The 19,394-nt window shown below is 45.4% G+C and overlaps 1 protein-coding gene across 8 annotated transcripts in view; it reads left to right on the top strand.

Annotated features, from left to right (window-relative positions):
• The window catches only part of OGDH (oxoglutarate dehydrogenase), a 486,510-nt gene that overhangs the window by 432,277 nt on the left and 34,839 nt on the right, over nt 1–19,394 (top strand). For 7 of the 8 annotated variants that reach the window (XM_058445180.1, XM_032758168.2, XM_032758169.2 and 4 more), the window contains 5 exons: nt 8,351–8,466; nt 15,109–15,263; nt 15,733–15,879; nt 16,502–16,592; nt 17,669–17,848. In XM_058445180.1, the coding sequence (XP_058301163.1) occupies nt 8,351–8,466; nt 15,109–15,263; nt 15,733–15,879; nt 16,502–16,592; nt 17,669–17,848 (689 nt within the window). The remainder of the gene's footprint in view (nt 1–8,350; nt 8,467–15,108; nt 15,264–15,732; nt 15,880–16,501; nt 16,593–17,668; nt 17,849–19,394) is intronic. The other variant, XM_032758172.2, reaches the window with a different exon arrangement.

Genomic DNA, 19,394 nt, shown 5'->3' with positions numbered 1-19,394 from the left:
CTATATAGACAGTCATGTCATCAGAAAATAGGAAGTTATTTCATCCTTCCCAATCTGTGTGCCTTTTATTTCCTTTTCTTGCCTTATTACAGTAGCTACAACTTTTAGCACTGTATTGAATAAGGGAGGTAAGAGTGGAGAGCCTTATGCCCTATTCCTGATCTAAGGGTGAAAGCATTTAGTCTTTCATCATTAAGTATAATGTTAACTGTAGATTTTTTGTAAATGCTCTTTATCAAGCTGAGGAAGTTCCTCTGTATTCATATTTTTTCTGATAGTTTTAATTATGAATGTATATTGAATTTTGTCAGATGTTTTTCCTGCATCGATATGATCTTGTGATTTATTTATTTTTTTATTTTTTTGGAGGCTGATTCTTGCTCTGTCACCCAGTCTGGAGTGCAGTGGTGCAATCTCAGCTCACTGCAACCTCCACCTCCCAGGTTCAAGCAATTCTCCCACCTCAGCCTCCCAAGTAGTGGGGGCTACCAATGTGCACCACCACGCCCGGCTAATTTTTGTACTTTTAGTAGAGGTGGGGTTTCACTTTGTTGGCTAGGCTGGTCTAGAACTCCCAAACTCAGGTGATCTGCCCACCTCACCCTCCCAAAGTTCTGGGATTGCAGGCATGAGCCACCACACCCGGCCAATTTTTATTCTTTAATGTAGACTATTTAATGCTAATGTAGTGGATTGTATTGATTGATTTTTGATTATTCAACCAGCCTTGGATTAGTGGAATACACACCATTTGATCATGGTATATAATTCTTTTTATATGTCTTTGTATCTGTCTCTTTATATATTTTGCATCCATATTGATGAAGGATATTGGTCATTTTTTTTTTTGTACTATCTTTGCTTTTGGTATCAGGGTAATTCTGGCTTCATAAAATGAATTGAGAAGTGTTTCTCCTATTTTCTGAAAGACATTGAATAGAATTGGTGTTAACTCTTCTTCAAATACTTGATAGAATTTTCCAGCGAAATCATTTGGGCTTAGAGGTTAATTTTTCACAAGGTTTTTATTTATTAATTAGATTTCCTTATTAGCCATAGGGCTTTTCTAATTATCTGTTTCATATTGGGTGAGTAATGGTAGTTTGTGTTCTTCTAGAAGTGGTTTATTTCATCTAAGTTGTCAAATGTGTGTAGTGTTATTTATAGTATTCCCTTATTTTTGAGAGTCATTTTTTTTTATTTCTTTTTCAATGTCAAGAAAAGGAACAGAATCTTCTTGATATTTGAAGGGTCTGTATTGATATCCCGTTTCATTCCTGATATTGGTCATTTGTGTCCTCTTTTTATTTGTCAGTCTTGTAAGAGATTTGTCAATGTTACTATCTTTTCAAAGAACCAGTTATTTGTTTCATTGGTTTTTCTCTGTTGTTTTGCTGTTTTCAATTTCATTGATTTCTGCTCTTTATTATTTCCTTACTTCTGCTTATTGGCTTCTGACTTGTTTGTTGTTTTTCCCTCTTTTCTAGGAATGGGAACTTAGATTATTGATTAGAGACTGTCTCTCTTTTCTGATGTATTTACTACTATAAATTTTTTTCTCAGTACTGGTTTAGCTGTCCTACAAAGTTTGATATGTTATATTTTCATTTTCTTTCAGTTGTTTTTGAGACAAGGTCTTGCTCTGTCATTCAGGCTGTAGTGCAGTGGCATGATCACAGCTCACTGCAGCCTCTAATTCCTGGGCTTAAGTTATCCTCCCACCTCAGCCTCTTAAGTAGCCAAGACTACAGTTGTATGCCACCATGCCTGGCTATTTTTAAAATTTTTTATAGAGATGAAATCTCACTGTATTGCCTGGGCTGGTCATTATTGTATTCTTTGTATATACCCCTTGATATTTTGTCTTTGGCCTTTGGATTATTTAGAAGGGTGTTATTTAGTTTACAAGTGTTTGGAGATTTCTTGTTACCTTTCTTATTATCACTTTCTAGTTGGATTTCATTGTGGTTGGAGAATGCACCCTATATGATTTGAATTGTGCTGAATTTGTTGGGTTTTTAAAAAATGGCCCACCATATTGTCTGTCTTGGCATATGTTTCATGGATGCTTGGAAAGAATGCTACCGTTGAAATGCTATTGTTGGGTGGAGTATTCTCTAAATGTCTGCTAGAGCCAGGCATGGTGGTTCATGCCTATAAACCCAGGACTTTGAGAGACCAAGATGGGAGGATCACTTGAAGCCAGGAGTTTGTTGCCTGGCAACATAGCAAGACCCATATTTCCACCACCACCAACAACAAAATTAGCCAAGCATGATGGTGCATGCCTGTATGTAGTCCTAGCCACTCAGGAGGCTAAGGTGGTAGGATCATTTGAGCCCAGAAGTTTAAGGCTGCAGTGATCTATGATTGCACCACTATACTCTGGCCTGGGTGACCCTATCTCTAAACTACACATACATGTGCATGCACGCACACACACACACACACACACACACACACACACACACGTCTGTTAGATCCTGTTAGTTAATGGCTTTTGATTTCTGTATTTTTGCTGAATTTCTGTCTAGTTTTTTAGTCAGTTACTGAGAGAGGGGTATTAAAGTCTTCAGCTATAAATGTGGGTCTTATCAGATTTGGGGTCACTTATTTTGCAGCTCTGTTCTTTGGTGTATACACATTTCAGATTGCTGTATCTTCTCAGTAGATTTACCCTCATACCATGATGGAATGTCCCTCTTTGTCTCCGGTAATTTTCTTTGCTCTGAAGTCACTTCATCTCATATTAATATAAGCCACTCCTACTTACATTTGATTAATGTTTACATGATACATTTTTTCCTCCCTTTACTTCAACTTGTCTATATCACATTTGAAGTGAGTTTCTTGTGGATAAGCATATAGGTGGGTTTTGTTTTATATTCCACTCTTCTCATAATCTCTGTCTTCTATTTAATATATTTAGGTCATTTATATTTAATGTAATTAGTGGTATGTTAGGGCTCAAGTCTGCCATTTTACTATTTTTTTTTTGCTCTGCTTTTCATTGCTTTGCTTTCATTTTCCTGTGCTGTGGATTTTTAAACCCACATTAAAAAAATTTTTTTCAATTATGTATAGTTTGTGGTTTGTTTGTTTTTTGAGATGGAGTTTCACTCTTTCACCCAGGCTAGAGTGGTGCAGTGGTGTGATCTTGGCTCACTGCAACCTCTGCCTTCCAGTTTCAATCGATTCTCCTGCCTCAGCCTCCCAAGTAGCTGGGATTATAGGTGCCTGCCACCACACCCAGATAATTTTTTTGTATTTTTAGTAGAGGTGGGGTTTCACCATGTTGGCCAGGCTGGTCTCGAACTGACCTCATGATCTACCTGCCTTGGCCTCCCAAAGGGCTGGGATTACAGGCGTGAGCCACCGCGCCTGGCGTATTTTTGAGTGTATCCTTTTATATAGCATTTTTAGTAGTTGTTTTAGGTATTACTACTTTATATAGACATAACTTATCATCTACTAGTGTCATAACTTTTCAGTACGTATTAAGTATGGAAACCTTACCTCCTTTTATATCTCTTTACTGTCCTGCATTTATAATATAATTATCTTAGATATTTTCTCTACATACATTTAGAACTTCATCAGACAGAGTTATAAGTTTGCTTCAACCATCAAACATAATTTAGAAGACCCAAGAGGAGGAGAATCTGATCTATTTACCCAGATTTTTGCTTTTTGTGTTCTTTCTTCCATCTTGGTGTTCCAAGATTCCTTCTTTTATTGTTTCCTTTCTGTTTAAAATACTTCCTTTGGCCAATTTTTTAGGGCAGGTCTGCTGGTGACAAACTTAGTTTTCCTTTGCCTGGGAACTTCTATTTCCCCTTCATTCCTACAGGACATTTTTGGTGGATATAAGATTCTGGTTAGACATAATCCTTTTCCCTTTTCTTTCAGCTCTTGAAAAGTGTTGTGCCATTTCTTTCTTTTCTTTTCTTTTCTTTTTGAGACAGAGTCTCACTCTGTTGCCCAGGTTGGAGTGCAGTGGTGTGATCTCTGCTCACTGCAACCTCCGCCTCCCAGATTCAAGCGATTCTCCTGCCTCAGCCTCCTGAATAGCTGGGATTATAGGCACGCACCACCACGCCTGGCTAATTTTTGTATTTTTAGTAGAGACGGGGTTTCACCATGTTGGTCAGGCTGGTCTTGAACTCCTGACCTCGTGATCTGCCCCACCTCGGCCTCCCAAAGTGCTGGGATTACCGGCTTGAGCCACCATGCCCAGCCTGTGCCACTTCTTTCTACCCTCCATGGTTTCTGATGAGAAATCTGTCATTTGAATTGTTTTCCCTATAGGTAAAGTGTCACTTTACAACAACTGCTTTTAACATTTTTTCTTTGATTTTGTTTTTCAGAAGTTTAATTATCGTGTGTTTTGGCATGGATTTCTTTGGGAATATCCTGTGGATTCACTCAGCTTCTTGAATCTTTGGGTTTGGTCTTTTACCATATTTGGGAAGTTTTTAGCTAAGTACCTTTTCAGCCACCCTCTTTATTCTCTGCTTCTTTGATTTTATCCATTTATATGTATGTGAAATCTTTGATTATACTGTCACATGTCCCCTGAGGCTCTATTCATTTTTTATTTTCTTTCTGTTCTTCAGATTGGTTAATTTCTGTTGTTCCGTCTTCAAATATACTGATTCTCTGCCCCTCCATTCTGCCGTTGAGCCTATCCATTGAATGTTTTTTGATTTTTAAAAAAATTTCTGTTTGGTACTTCTTTACACCTTCAGTTTTTGGCTGAGACATTGTAATTTGTGACTCACTTTTAAAATTGTCTCTATCGTGTTCTTAATTGCTCATTGAAATTGTTTGGGCCAGGTGCGGTGGCTTATGCCTGTAAGCCCTTTGGGAGACCAAGACAGGCAGATTGCTTGAGCTCAGGAGTTCGAGACCAGCCCGGCCAACATGGCAAAACTCCATCTCTATTAAAAATACAAAAACTAGGCTGGGTGCTGTGGCTCATGCCTTTAATCCCAGCACTTTGGGAGACTGAGGCGGGCAGATCATTTGAGGTCAGGAGTTCTAGACCAGCTTGGCCAACATAGTGAAACCCCGTCGCTACTGAAAATACAAAAATTAGCCGGGTGTGGTGGTGCATGCCTGTAGTCCCAGCTGCTCTACTTAGGAGGCTGATGCAGGAGAATTGCTCAAACCTGGGAGGCGGAAGTTGCAGTGAGCTGAGATCGTGCCACGGCACTCCAGCCTGGGCAACAGAGCGAGACGCTGTCTCAAAAAAAAAATTACAAAAACTAGCTGGGCGTGGTGTCGTGCACCTGTAGTCCCAGCTACTCAAGAGGCTGAGGTTGGAGGATCACCTGAGCCCTGGAGGTTAAGGCTGCAGTGAGCAGTGATCGAACCACTGCACTCCAGCCTATGCGACAGAGTGAGACCCTGTCTCAAAAAAAAAAAAAAGAAATTGATGATGACTCTGTTCAAATCTTAGGAGATTCTAACATATTGGTCATCATGGTGTTGATGTCTGTTGATTGTCTTTTCTCATTCACTATGAGATATTCCTGGGTCTTGTTATGAATTATAGTTTATTGAAACCAGGACATTTTGGGTATCGTGAGAGTCAGGATCTTATTTAAATCTTCTGTTATAGCAGACCTTTTGTAGACACTGTTCCCCACTGTGGTGGGGGAAGGGGAGGGCACCACCTCGTTATTGCCAGCAGAGGTGGAAGTCCTTCTCCCACTCAAGTATCCACCGTTACTGGGATTAGGGGAAGGGGCCGATGCATTACCTCCCAGAGAGGAGGACATTTTGGATTCCCTCTTGTGCCTTCTCTGAAACCTCTGTGATGGGGTTGGGTGCTAGGGCCCATTACAGCCTGGTGAGGGTGGGGTCACAGTGTTTTCTGTGGTATTTGGCTATAGTAGAGCAATTTTTGTCTAAAAGTTTTTTGTGTTGATAGGCTCCCTCTTTCCTGGTCTTTTGGTAGAGAGCAGCTTTTGTCGGGCTTTTGTTATCAAATACACTTCTTAAAGTTTTGGGGTTGTGGGGGGAGGGACAGCATTAGGAGATATACCTAATGCTAAATGACGAGTTAATGGGTGCAGGAAATCAACATGGCACATGGATACATATGTAACAAACCTGCACATTGTGCACATGTACCGTAAAACCTAAAGTATAATTAAAAAAAAAAAAAAAGTTTTGGGGTTGCTGATTCTTCTGCTCCAAGTCTGCAGTATTTGAAGCAAAAAAGAAATTCCAGGGAACTCCCTGGTGTGTTTTGCCTTGAGACCTCCCTAGCTGGTGTGCCTTATTCTCTCCACCTTTCAGAGTTGTCTTATGATTGTTTTGCATATAATGTCTAGGATTTTTAGTTGTACTGATTGGGGGAATAGGGAAGAATATGCGTACTCCACTTTCACAAAGCACTCATATATAGATTTAGTTTCTCAAATAGCTAAAGAACTAAAAGTGTACCAGCAGTTCTGAGGCTCAGCAGTATAGCCCAAGAACTATGAACTCAGGATGATAGAAGTGAAAGACCATCACACGGTGAGGTCAAGGGATATCTGTAGGCCCCTACCTCACAGGGTCTTCATGCTGAAAGATTGCAACCAATACACAGTCCTTGTCTGAGGGCATACACTGGACTGATTAGTTTCACAATCAAAATATTTCCCAACAAAATGTGCACTGTTATTCTGATCCCCAATCAGCTGCACCTGGCCTGAGTTTTTTAGGAAAAATTTCTCAAAGATGATTCTGTTTTTCCTCCATAAATACTATAGGGCAATTGCCCAAAAGCCAGGCCATAAATGGCAAGAGCCACGTGCTTCACCTAGGCCCAAGTGGTTGCTGTGCCCTCAGTGTTGACAGACTAACAGGAGGGACTGGGTGGGTAGGCTTAACTAAGCCACTACTACCATCACCACCCTCCAGGTTAAAAAAAAAAAAGCCAGATTTGCTTTGTTTTAATAAAACAAACAGGGCTTGGAAAATGTAGAGTTTGCTTTTAAGACTTAAAAAACAAAACAAAAAAGAACCTCTCCTAAAGCATTAGATAAATAAAGGCTGTAGTTCCCAAACCATGCTTGAATCAGAATCACCTTGGGAGATTCGTGGGCCCACCCTGAGACTCACTGAGTCAGTACCAGGGTTGGAGCCTAGAAACAAGCCTTTTTATAAATCTCCAAGGAGATCAAAATACACAATTGTGTTTGCAAACTACCACCGTTAATCCCTTGCTGGACCCTTATGGCTCCTTTTAGTCTTAATTTGGCCAGGAAACAATGAGAATATTTCACAGGTCTAGTCAGATGTTGGAGACTTTGCAGAATACCAGTTCACTGTGCATTCCTGGAGCCTGAGAAAATGCTGATGTAAGGTATTCAAGTGCTAGTGACTCTTGAACTGTGCTTTTTGCCATACTCTAGCTGATATATTATGTCAGGAGAGATGCCAAACTGGATAAAAGAATGTATGGTGTCATTTGACAGTCTTCCTCTTTGATACAGCAAGATGAAACAAGCATATAATGCCAGGGAAAGAGCTCTTCCAGCATTATTCTTTCTCAGACTGAGATGCACTTTCAGGTGAGGTGGTGTCTTCCCCCACAGTGCTGCAGCCAATATTAGTGCTGACTCAGTTGGTTCCCGCTGAATGATTGGAGTCGGGAGAAGGGAGGGTTAGACCCGTGACTGCTGAGTATTGCCTGCAGAATGGGCTCAGAACGCATAGTTCAGGAATTTCAGGAGAAGACGACAGTCCTTAATCCAAGGCCAGGGGCTGTTTGCATGCTGCTGTGCTGCCCTGTGGTGCACCCCTGCCTGGAGCTCCAACAAACAAGTTGACTTCTGGTGACTGTTTCTCCCTCACTTCTTAGTCCCCTTCCCCCAGCTTTTTGACATTCACCACATGCATATATTATTGTCATATGATCTGTTCTTCTATATCAGTTCTTCATTTTCTACTTTAATTCTTCCTTAACTATTGTATTCATTTTTGACTGACTTACCCAGTGCCTTTTCATGGACCTCTCTTCCCACCCCAAAACTGGTTATCTTTGGAACCTTGAAATAAATTTGTCTCTAAATTATGAATAATTGGTGTACTTAACTAACATATGCATAATATGAATTTTTTTGTGACTTACCTGTCATACTCTAATATCCTCAGCTTCTATTTATTGCTAAAGTTTGTGTTTCTGGCTGTAAAATATTACTTATTTCACATATATCAGGGGCTTTTTATATGATTTTTTTCTTCTCTTTTTGCTCCCCTGGGGAGTTCCTTCCCCTTTCTATAAACTCTGGTCCCTGCATGGCCATGCCCCGTCCCTCCTCATCTGGCTTGTCCTGCCCACATCGCCCTGCAGGGTTCTATGGCCTGGACGAGTCTGACCTCGACAAGGTCTTCCACTTGCCCACCACCACTTTCATCGGGGGACAGGAATCAGCACTTCCTCTGCGGGAGATCATCCGTCGGCTGGAGGTAAGAACAGTTTCTGGAAAAATCTAGTGGACGTTTTAAGAACTTGTATTGGCAGGATGGCTTTGAGACTAGTTTTATTTTTTTTCTTTGTCCTGTCTTTTTATTTTATTTTTTCTCTGAGACAGAGTTACTGTCACCCAGGCTAGCATGCAGTGACACAGTTTGGCTCACTGCAGCCTCGACCTCCCAGTCTCAAACCATCCTCCCACCCCAACCTCTTGTAGCTGGGACTACTGGTGCACATCACTATGCCCAGCTAATTTTTTTTTTTATTATTTTTTATTGTAGAGATGAGGTCTTGCTGTGTTCCTCAGGGTGGTCTCAAACGCCTGGGCTCAAGTCATCCTCCTACCTCGGCCTCTCGAAGTGCTGGGATTACAAACATGAACCTGTCTGTCGTTTTAAAAATTGTGAGGGAAGGAGGACTTTTGTGGCTATTGTTGCCATTTTATAGAGAGAAACCAGTGGTTTTGTGATCAGCCATAGAGAGGGGAAGTAAACTCTGCTTTCAGATCCCACTTGGAGTTTATTACAGATGGTAGGAGAGTCATTTCAACCCTGAAGGACAGGCCTCAAGTCAGGGGTGGCTTCCTGCACAGCTCAGTGTCAGGGCTGCTGAGTGGTGGCCACTCTTCTTCTTCCCTCTCTCCCTCTGTCCCTCTCATCCTTGTGTTTTGTTTCATTTTTTTCCTTCTTTCTGGACTCTGTTAGTACTAAGCCTGCCAGGGAATTCTTTCATGCACACACATTATAGACAGTGGCTAAGAGTTGTAGCTCTGCTGTTAGGCTACCTGTGTCTAGTTCTTCCATCCTGGGCAAGTCATAGCCTCCCTCAGTATAAGGGTGACTTCTATGCCCATTGCAGAGGGGAGAATGGATTTGATGAGAGGTCCATGCCAAGAGTTGGCTATTACTGTTACTTAATGCTGTTCCTGGTATTCAGAGCTAAAGGATCGAGGTTAAAATAAACTGAGGAAATACTCTGGAATGGGGACCCTCAGAATTGAGTATATAGATCACCTGGGGTCCTGCCTATCATGCAGAGTCTGAATCCTGACGTCCCTAACTAACCCAGGTTGAACCACACTGGCCATCAAGGCTCTCTGAGGCTGTTCCTCTCATGGCTGGACATTAGAACCACCTGGAGAGCTTACAGAACTGATACCCAGGCCACAGCCCAGGTCCCCTAAATCAGAAGCCCCCTGGCACCCCAGAGATTAATGCTTGCTGCCACAAGTGAATTTTAATTTAAAATTCTCTTGTCAGTGTTTCCACAGTTGGCTGCACAGTGGCTTAAAAAGATCTGAGTGTCCAGGCCAGGCACAGTGTCTCACGCCTATAGTCCCAGCACTTCGGGAGGCCGAGACAGGGGGATCACAAGGTCAGGAGTTCAAGACCAGCCTGGCCAAGATCGTGAAACGCCATCTCTACTAAAAATACAAGAATTAGTCGGGTGTGATGGCGGGCTCCTGTAATCCCAGCTACATGGGAGGCTGAGGCAGATAATTGCTTGAACCTGAGAGGGGGAGGTTGCAGTGAGCGAAGATCGTGCCACTGCAGTCCAGCCTGGGCGACAGAGCAAGACTCCATCTCAAAAAAAAAAAAAAAAAAAAAATGAGTGTCCAATGCTGGCATTTTCTGTAGTTTGTGATGAGCATCCTGAAGTATTGTCAGCATGTCAGCTTGGAGCTGCTTCACCGCCTCCCTTCCTCACTTGTCGGGGAGAAAGGGGTAGAAACCAGAACTGTGTGCCAGTATCAGAAGCTTGTGGCTAATGGGATGTATTGGGCACCAGGAGGGAGTGATAAGGGTTAATCCAAGAAGAATAAACCTTTGGGTCCTTCCTGTTGCCTTTATCTGCACCCGCGTCACCACACTGACCATAGTTTCTAGTTCTGCCTACTAGCCACATGTTACTATTGAGCACTTAAAATGTACAAAATATTTGAATGACTTTTTAAATGTTGAAAAGATAATGTTTCATACATCGGGTGAAATAAAATAGGAAAATTTCGTGTGGGTCTACTAGAAAAACAAATTACATATGTGGCTCACATAATGTTTCTGTTGAATGTTGCTGATCTGGGAAGTTCTTGTGTTGCCTGGACCCCCCACAAATGGCACCCCATATAGCTTCTCCAAGTGGCCCTACCCCCAGGTTATTTCACTGCTCATGTGTTCCACCCAGTTCCTTCAGTGTATTTTCTGTTACAACAGCCATCTGGTGATACCAGTCTGTGCTGAGAGCAGACTCGGCACTAGTACCTTTTACCTCAGAGGAGTCCCCTGTGGGGAGCCTGGCAGCTCTTTTTTTGTTTGTTTGTTTGTTTGTTTGTTTGTTTGAGACAGGGTCTCACTCTGTCACCCAGGCTGGAGGGCAGTGGCACAATCATGGCTCACTGCAGCCTCAACCTCTGGGATTAACCGATCCCCCTACTTCAGCCTCCTGAGTAGCTGGGACTATAGGAGTGCACCACCATGTCTGGCTAATTTTTGTATTTTTTATAGAGATGAGCTCTCACCATGTTGCCCAGGCTGATCTTGAACTCCTGGAGTCAAGTGATCCTCTTGCCTTCGTCTCCCAAAATGCCGGGATTACAGGCATGAGCCACTGCGCCTGGCCCCAGCAGCTCATCCTTAAACATGCTTTCGCATTGGAAAGCTCCCACGGAGTCACTGTCTCCATAGCACGTCACAGTGTCACCTCTCAGGGGCCTCTTCAGCACCTTCCTTCCCAGAGAGCAGAATGAGGGGCAGAGGCATTGATGTCCCTATGGCTAACTTCCTCTCTGAATCTTGAATCCCAAGTAGTTCCGATTTCATCATACGAAGGGGGTGGAGGGCCTGAAGCACATTGAAGGGCTGCCTCCCTTTCAGTCCAGTTGACGCCAGAGGCTTGGAGTTGGCTCTTGTTGTCTGAGACGGTTGGACCTGTACCCAGGAGTCTAAGGCTGTACGCCCTCCTGGCCCCAGAGTGGCCCCAACTTAGAAGACTCCATTTTCACAACAGTTTACAGACATTTGCATAAACTTCTCATCACCCTGCCTGATGGTGATGCTTTACTTACATTTAATGTGTGTGTATGTTAGATTGGTGATATAATCAGACAGATCTTAAGCTATTGATCATGTGACGTGGTGGTCAATTTGTACCTTTTTCAAAAATTAGAGGAAATTCAACTTATTGGCTTCCTAAAAATTGTCTCATTAGAGGGAAAAACAAAGAATCAGCCCCTGAAACTTGCTGCCCTTTTCTCCTGGAGACAGAGCCGAGAACAGGAAAAACACAACATGATCTAGTGGCCTGGTAACTACATCTCCAAGTTAATTGCTAGAGTAATGCTAATGTTGGAGAGATACTGATTTCTAGAGTTTTTAACCCAATAGTTTCTTCTGTTCAATAATGGAAATTCTGCCACTATCAGGTGTAAAAGGGAGAGAGGAAAGGCATGGGTAGAGCCTGGGTAGCACAGTTCTGCCAGCTCTGTAATTGGAAACAGCAGTAGTGATGAAGGGAAGAGTCCGTCCCTCACAGCACCCCTCACCAGTGGGTCATTTGGGGTCGTGATGATGAAGAAGGGACAGATAGCCATTTGCTGGGTTTGTAACTTAGGCATGGATCCCATCCAAAGAGGGTGGGTCCTCTTTGAAGGTTCTTATTAACAGCCACTCTGGGGCTGGCCATGTCTTCTTGAATGGGTTTCTGCAGAAATGTTGTTTCTTCTGCTGGTCAGTACATTGGGCACTATGGATCCCCAAGTGTCTCTAAAGGTGAAATAGGACAGTGGACTGATGTTGACTCTGAAGTTAGGGATTAGGGGGCCCACTACACCCTCTTCTTGTATTTTTTGTGCATCTAATTTAGAACTTCCTGGTTTTATTTTAGATGTGATTAGAAAATACGGTTTGTGGGGCCGGGCGTGGTAGCTCAAGCCTGTAATACCAGCACTTTGGGAGGCCGAGGTGGGCGAATCACGAGGTCAGGAGATCGAGACCATCCTGGCTAACACGGTGAAACCCCGTCTCTACTAAAAATACAAGAAAATTAGCCAGGTGTGGTGGTGGGCACCTGTAGTCCCAACTACTCGGGAGGCTGAGCCAGGAAAATGGCATGAACCCGGGAGGCAGAGCTTGCAGTGAGCCGAGATCGTGCCACTGCACTCCAGCCTGGGCGACAGAGCAAGACTCCATCTCAAAAGAAAAAAAAAGAAAATATGGTTTGGGGTTGTCTTAGTCCATTTTGTATTGCTATAAAGTATAAAGGAATACCTGAGGTTGGATAATTTATAATGGAAAAGGGGTTATTTGGCTCACAATCTAATTGGGCATCTGCATTTGGTGAGGGCCTCAGGCTGCTTCCACTCCCAGTGGAAGGCAGAGGGGACCCGCCTGCTTGTGCAGAGATCACATGGTGGGAGGGGAAGCAAGAGAGAGAGTGGGGAGGTGCCAGGCTCTTTTTAGCAACCGGCTCTCTCAAGAACTAATAGAGCAAGAACCCACTCACCTCTGAGGGAGGGCATTAATCTATTCATGAGGGATCCACCCTCACAACCAAAACATCTCCCATGTGGCCCCACTTCCAACATTGGGGATCAAATTTCAGCATGAAGTTTGTGGGGGAACAAACAGGGGTTAATAAAAATATCTTAAATAGCCAGGCGCGGTGGCTCACGCCTGTAATCCCAGCACTTTGGGAGGCTGAGGCAGGTAGATCACGAGGTCAGGAGATCAAGACGATCATGGCTAACATGGTGAAACCCCGTCTCTACTAAAAATACAAAAAATGAGCCGGGTGTGGTGGCGGACACCTGTAGTCTCAGCTACTTGGGAGGCTGAGGCAGGAGAATGGTGTGAACCCAGGAGGCGGAGCTTGCAGTGAGCCGAGATTGTGCCACTGCAGTCCAGCCCAGGTAACAGAGCAAGACTCCATCTCAGAAATAAATTAATTAATTTTAAAAAAAAAACCTTAAATACTAAGGTCTTTCCCAGCAGCACTTTTTCTTTTAGTTCCTAGGCAAGATTTTTCTTCTGTTGACTTGGATAATAACTAGAGTATTGTGGTTCGCCATAATTTTGAGTTTAGGCAAAGTTTGCTTTGTTTCATGGTCATGGAGCTTGTGTGCAGGGATAGCCTGCCCTCCTCTGCAAAGAAGAGGGCTGGTCTCAGATTCAGCACATCCTTTAACTGCTCATGCCAGCTGGTCTCATTGTCTGTTGTGAAAACCAAGTGGGGTCATGGATGAGAGCTGCTGAGCAGGACCTAACACTCTTAAGTACTCTGGCAGCAGTGGCTGCTATAAAGGCAGTTAGAGGAGGTTTTGAGGGTCTGTAAAGTGTCTGTTGGCCCACATCAGGGCCTGTCTTCTTTTTATTCCATGCTGACTTGCAGTTTGCTCTCAGACTCTCATTCTGGTCCTCCAGGGCAGCTGTGCAGGTCGAGTTTTGGGCCTCTGCAGGAGTACCAGGATGAGGGCAGCCCGAGAGGGATTTCTTTTCTTTTTTTTTTTCTTTTTGAGATGGAGTCTTGCTTTGTCGCCCAGGCTGGAGTGCAGTGGCATGATCTTGGCTCACTGCAACCTCCACCTCCCGGGTTCAAGCAATTCTCCTGCCTCAGCCTCCTGAGTAGCTGGGATAACAGGCACGTGCCACCACACCTGGCTAATTTTTGTATTTTCAGTAGAGACGGGGTTTCACTATATTGGTCAGGCTGGTCTCAAACTCCTGACCTTGTGATCTGCCTCCCTCAGCCTCCCAAAGTGCTGGGATTACAGGCATGAGCCACCACGCCTGGCCCCGAGATGGACTTCTAAGAGCCTGGTGCCTCCTCTTGCTCCTGGCACCTCTCCTCTTCCTGAATTCCTCCCTGCTGAGCTCTGTAGATCTGGGTGCTGCTTCCTCACCCAGCTGTGCGGTGTGAACGTGGTGCAGGACGTCTTGATCTGCTCAGGATCCTGACTTTTGTCTTATGGGCAATCTTGTTTCCTGAGGCAAAAGGATCATTTGAGCCCAGGAGTTCAAGCCAGCCTGGGCAACATAGTGAGACCTCATCTCTCCAAAAAATTCAAAACACGAGGCAGGAAGATCACTTGAGGTCAAGAGGTTGAGGCTGCAATGGGCCCTGATAGCACTACTGCACTCCCGCCTCGATGACAAAGAGAGACCCTGCCTCGAAAAAATAAATAAATAAATAAATAATTTTTTAAACCTGCAAATCTTAAACAGCCATTGAGCCTATGACACCCTATGGGCATTTCCTGTCATGGGTGCTGGTACAGGTCTGACCTTGATGACAGCCTGTCTTCCCTGGGGAAGGACCCAGTTCCACAACTGTTGCGGTCTGTGCTTCTTGCCACAAAGGTAACAGAGTAGAACTGGGGTTGTCCCTTGGCCTGTCCTTGGAAGGCTAGGAGGTTCTCTGTGTACAAGTGACCCAGGTCCCTGAAGGAAGCACTTCATGACCCTATGAAGAGGGCTTCTGCCTGGCACCCACTCCATCCCATCCTCAGTCACACTCGACTGGGGTACATTTCAGAACAAGCCTCCTGCTCATCCCCTCCTTCTGGCTGAATGGGCAGTCGGCACTCTTCATTCAGCCAGGCCTGGTTAGAAACCCCCTTGACTGTGTGTTTCTATATGGAATAGATGGCCTACTGCCAGCATATTGGGGTGGAGTTCATGTTCATCAATGACCTGGAGCAGTGCCAGTGGATCCGGCAGAAGTTTGAGACCCCCGGGATCATGCAGTTCACAAATGAGGAGAAGCGGACCCTGCTGGCCAGGCTTGTGCGGTCCACCAGGTATGGGTCTGGCCCTGGGCCATGGGGCAGACATTCCCAGGGAAGCAGCGACCCTGTCTGTGTTGATCAGGCCTGTGTGCGGCCTGTTGGCCGAGGTGAGAGGGGCTTTGGGGTGGTACAGGCAAAGCTCCAGCTGCACATGTGTGAAGAGACACCAGGCAAGTAGAATCAGCCTTCAAAGCAACCTCCGCCTCCTGAATTCAAGCGATTCTCTTGCCTCAGCCTCCTGAGTAGCAGGGATTACAGAGGCACACCACCACGGCTGGCTAATTTTTATATTTTTAGTAGAGATGAGGTTTCACCATGTTGGCCAGGCTGGTCTCGAACTCCTGACCTCAGGTGATCCGCCCACCTCGGCCTCCCAAGGTGCTGGGATTACAGGTGTGAGCCACCATGCCTGGCTGGAATCCTCTCTTTTTGGTCAGGAAGAGTGAAATTGCCCTTCAGGGTGGCTTGGTTCCCTGTCCAGGTTTGAGGAGTTCCTACAGCGGAAGTGGTCCTCTGAGAAGCGCTTTGGTCTAGAAGGCTGCGAGGTACTGATCCCTGCCCTCAAGACCATCATCGACAAGTCGAGTGAGAATGGCGTGGACTACGTGATCATGGGCATGCCACACAGGTATGGCCAAGGGCGCACCCAGCCTGGTTTCTCACCATCCCTGTGGGCTGTGTAGGAGGCACCAGGTAAAGGCACTGAGAGAGCAGCTGTTTCCTCCTTGAGTGCCAGTTGTGAGTCTGGGCTCATCTGGTACCTGAGGGTGTATTGCTTTGCAGGGGATTCTCACATTGCCTGCCTCTGGAGGACTGCAAAGTCACGGTCACCTCCAAAGCCACATGTAGTTTCAGACTGGCATTTGGCCTTACAGTGCATCTTTATGAAAGTCAAACCCAAGTTCCCTTGTTGGGGTCTAACCTGGAGGGAAGGCTGCTTCCTGACATTGAAGGGGAGGCCAAGACTGTGAAAATAGGGAAGGTGTGGGGAGGGAGGAGGGTAAGGAAGCCTCAGGCCCATGGCATTGCTGCATCTTCTACCTTTCTGCTGCCCACCGTGGCCTTGATCGCCCAGCAGGGAGAGGCTCGGTTCCCACATTAGCTCCAGTTTACAGCTATCCTTGGGCTGCAAACTGAGGAGGTGCCGTGTCATGGGGGAAGGGGAGGGGGAGGGGATTGTAACACCCTCATCTGCCATCTGGAAGCTGTGACCTCAGGCTCTGCTAACCCTACTCGCCCATATGTTCTAGAGGGCGGCTGAATGTGCTTGCAAATGTCATCAGGAAGGAGCTGGAACAGATCTTCTGTCAATTCGATTCAAAGCTGGAGGCGGCTGATGAGGTGAGGCACCTGCATAGAGACACATCCAGCATAGCCCCAACTTACACAAGACCCCTGGCTCCACTTCTTTCTTAGAATGACTTACGGGGGGTTGGTTCTTCTGTACCATTTGTGATTTGCCTTCCTCGTTGGAAGAATTTTAGTGTTGGAACAAAGGTGGTCAGTGGCCCACCTCCTGGTCAGAGGTCCGGCAGCCCCACTCTGAGTGCAGGGGTGTGTCCCCTCTGGCTGAGGGACATTCTCCTTATGCCCTGGATGGGAATCCTTCTACATTGGGTTCCTGGGAGTAGAAATCCCATATAAGGCTGGGCGTGGTGGCTCACATCTGTAACCCCAACACTTTGGGAGGCTGAGGCAGAGGGATCACGTGAGGTCGGGAGTTCAAGACCAGCCTGACTAACATGGAGAAACCCCATCTCTACTAAAAATACAAAATTAGCCGGGCGTGGTGGTGCATGCCTGTAATCCCAGCTACTCGGGAGGTTGAGGCAGGAGAATCGCTTGAACCCAGGAAGTGGAGGTTGCAGTGAGCCGAGATCGCGCCGTTGCGCTCCAACGTTTTCGCTCTGGGCAACAAGAGCGAAACTCCATCTCAAAAAAAAAAAAAAAAAAAAAAATTCCTGTATAAAAGGGCTCTTGCCAGGCGGGGTGGCTCACGCCTGTAATCCCAGCACTTTGGGAGGCCGAGGCGGGTGGATCACGAGGTCAGGAGATCGAGACCATCCTGGCTAACATGGTGAAACCCCGTCTCTACTAAAAAATACAAAAAATTAGCCGAGTTTGGTGGCACGCACCTGTAATCCCAGCTACTCGGGAGGCTGAGGCAGGCGGATGGCGTGAACCCGGGAGGCGGAGCTTGCAATGAGCCGAGATGGCGCCACTGCACTCCAGCCTGGGCAACAGAGCGAGACTCCATCTCAAAATAAATAAATAGATTAGATAGATAGGTAGATAGATAGATAGATAGATATCCGTCTCAAAATAAATAGATGGGTAGATAAGATAAGGTAGATAGACTCTTTTGGAGTCTGAGCATCTCCTTAGCCAGGTTGCACATTCACTGTTTACCCCATCAGGGCTCCGGAGATGTGAAGTACCACCTGGGCATGTACCACCGCAGGATCAATCGTGTCACTGACAGGAACATTACCCTGTCCCTGGTGGCCAACCCTTCCCACCTTGAGGCCGCCGACCCCGTGGTGATGGGCAAGACCAAAGCTGAACAGTTCTACTGTGGTGACACTGAAGGGAAAAAGGTAAGGCCCAGAGAGAGGCATGCAAGGCAGATCGTCAAGGCCCCATGTTCCAGCATGGAGTTCCATTCACCAACATAACCCAGAGCCCTGGGTGCATCTGGACTTTAAAAAAGTATTTAAAGTCAGCCAGGCGCAGTGACTCACACCTGTAATCCCAGCACTTTGGGAGGCTGAGGCAGGCAAATCACCTGAGTTCAGGTGTTGGAGACCAGCCTGACCAACATGGAGAAGCCCCATCTCTACTAAAAATACAAAATTAGCCGGGTGTGGTGGCGCATGCCTGTAATCCCAGCTACTCAGGAGGCTGAGGCAGGAGAACCGCTTGAACCTGGGAGGTGGAGGTTGCAGTGAGCCAAGATAACGCCATTGCACTCCAGCCTGAGCAACAAGAGCAAAACTCTGTCTCAAAAATACATATATAAAAATATATATATATATATTTAAAATCTACTTTTAAAGAATAGCAATAGTAAAACAGTCCTGCTTACAGTGTTCCTTCTCCTGAAGTTGTAATCGTCAGAACTATGTGGGAAATTTGCTTTTGTCTTCACCAAATCTGTGAAGGAGCCAGGTTGCAGTTATTCTGAATGGACAGAGATGTTTTCACTGAAAAGGAGGGGAGTCTGAGAGTCTGTAAGGAAAAAGTGTAGGTGAGCCTGAAGGAGAAATTGTAGAACTGAGACTTGTCAGGAGAGTCATGCTTGCTGTGATCAGCGGCGGGAGTTCACGGGCTGGTAGGAGACGGAGGAAGATGAAGGAGGGCACAGACTGCAGGCAGGTGGGGTCTTGCTTCACCATTTCTGGTTATGTGACTGTTGGGAGTTGACTCGCCTGCCTGCTTGTGTAGAAATAGTCTCAACAGATTGTAACAGTTTGCCCTTATTTAACTTCAAGATAGAATCTTGTCTGACAAATTTTATATTTCCTATTAATGATGACCTAAAAACTAAATAATCAGAAAAAAATCAAATATTTGTAATGTCTTATGTGTGGGTTCTGGGAAACATACAAAGAAGGCATCACCACTTTTCTCTCCAGAGCCTCCTGTTCTTTTTAGAAAAAAGGTCGTGTGTAAAGAAGCAAATAGCACATACACGACATGATAGGAAACTGTGGAGTTAGCCGCGAAGAGCTTTGGAAGAGGTGTGCAGGGGTGCGGGCTAGAGTTGGACCAAGGATAGAAGGCAGACCCCTTAGTAGCAGAGCAGGTAGTTGTCATTTTATTTGAGAAGTGGCAGGATTTAGGGAGGTGGGAAGGGAAGAATGTTTTCTGGAGATGAAAGGTAAGAGCAAAGATGTAGGGGGAATTGGGAACACAGAGCAGGGAGGGGCCAGCCTCCTAGTTGTGCCCTGGAAAGAGGTCAGGTCTGTGTTAGAAGTGGAACCAGTTGGCCGGGCGTGGTGGCTCACGCCTGTAATCCCAGCACTTTGGGAGGCTGAGGGGTGTGGATCACCTGAGGTCAGGAGTTCGAGACCATCCTGGCTAACACGGTGAAACCCCATCTCTACTAAAAATACAAAAAAAAAAATTAGCCAGGCATGGTGG

This window comes from Hylobates moloch, unplaced genomic scaffold (genome assembly GCF_009828535.3).
Source record: "Hylobates moloch isolate HMO894 unplaced genomic scaffold, HMol_V3 SCAFFOLD_1, whole genome shotgun sequence".
NCBI classification, from domain to species: Eukaryota; Metazoa; Chordata; class Mammalia; order Primates; family Hylobatidae; genus Hylobates; species Hylobates moloch.
The sequence above is the reverse complement of the archived record's forward strand: the minus strand, read 5'-3'. Positions and strand labels throughout refer to the sequence as shown.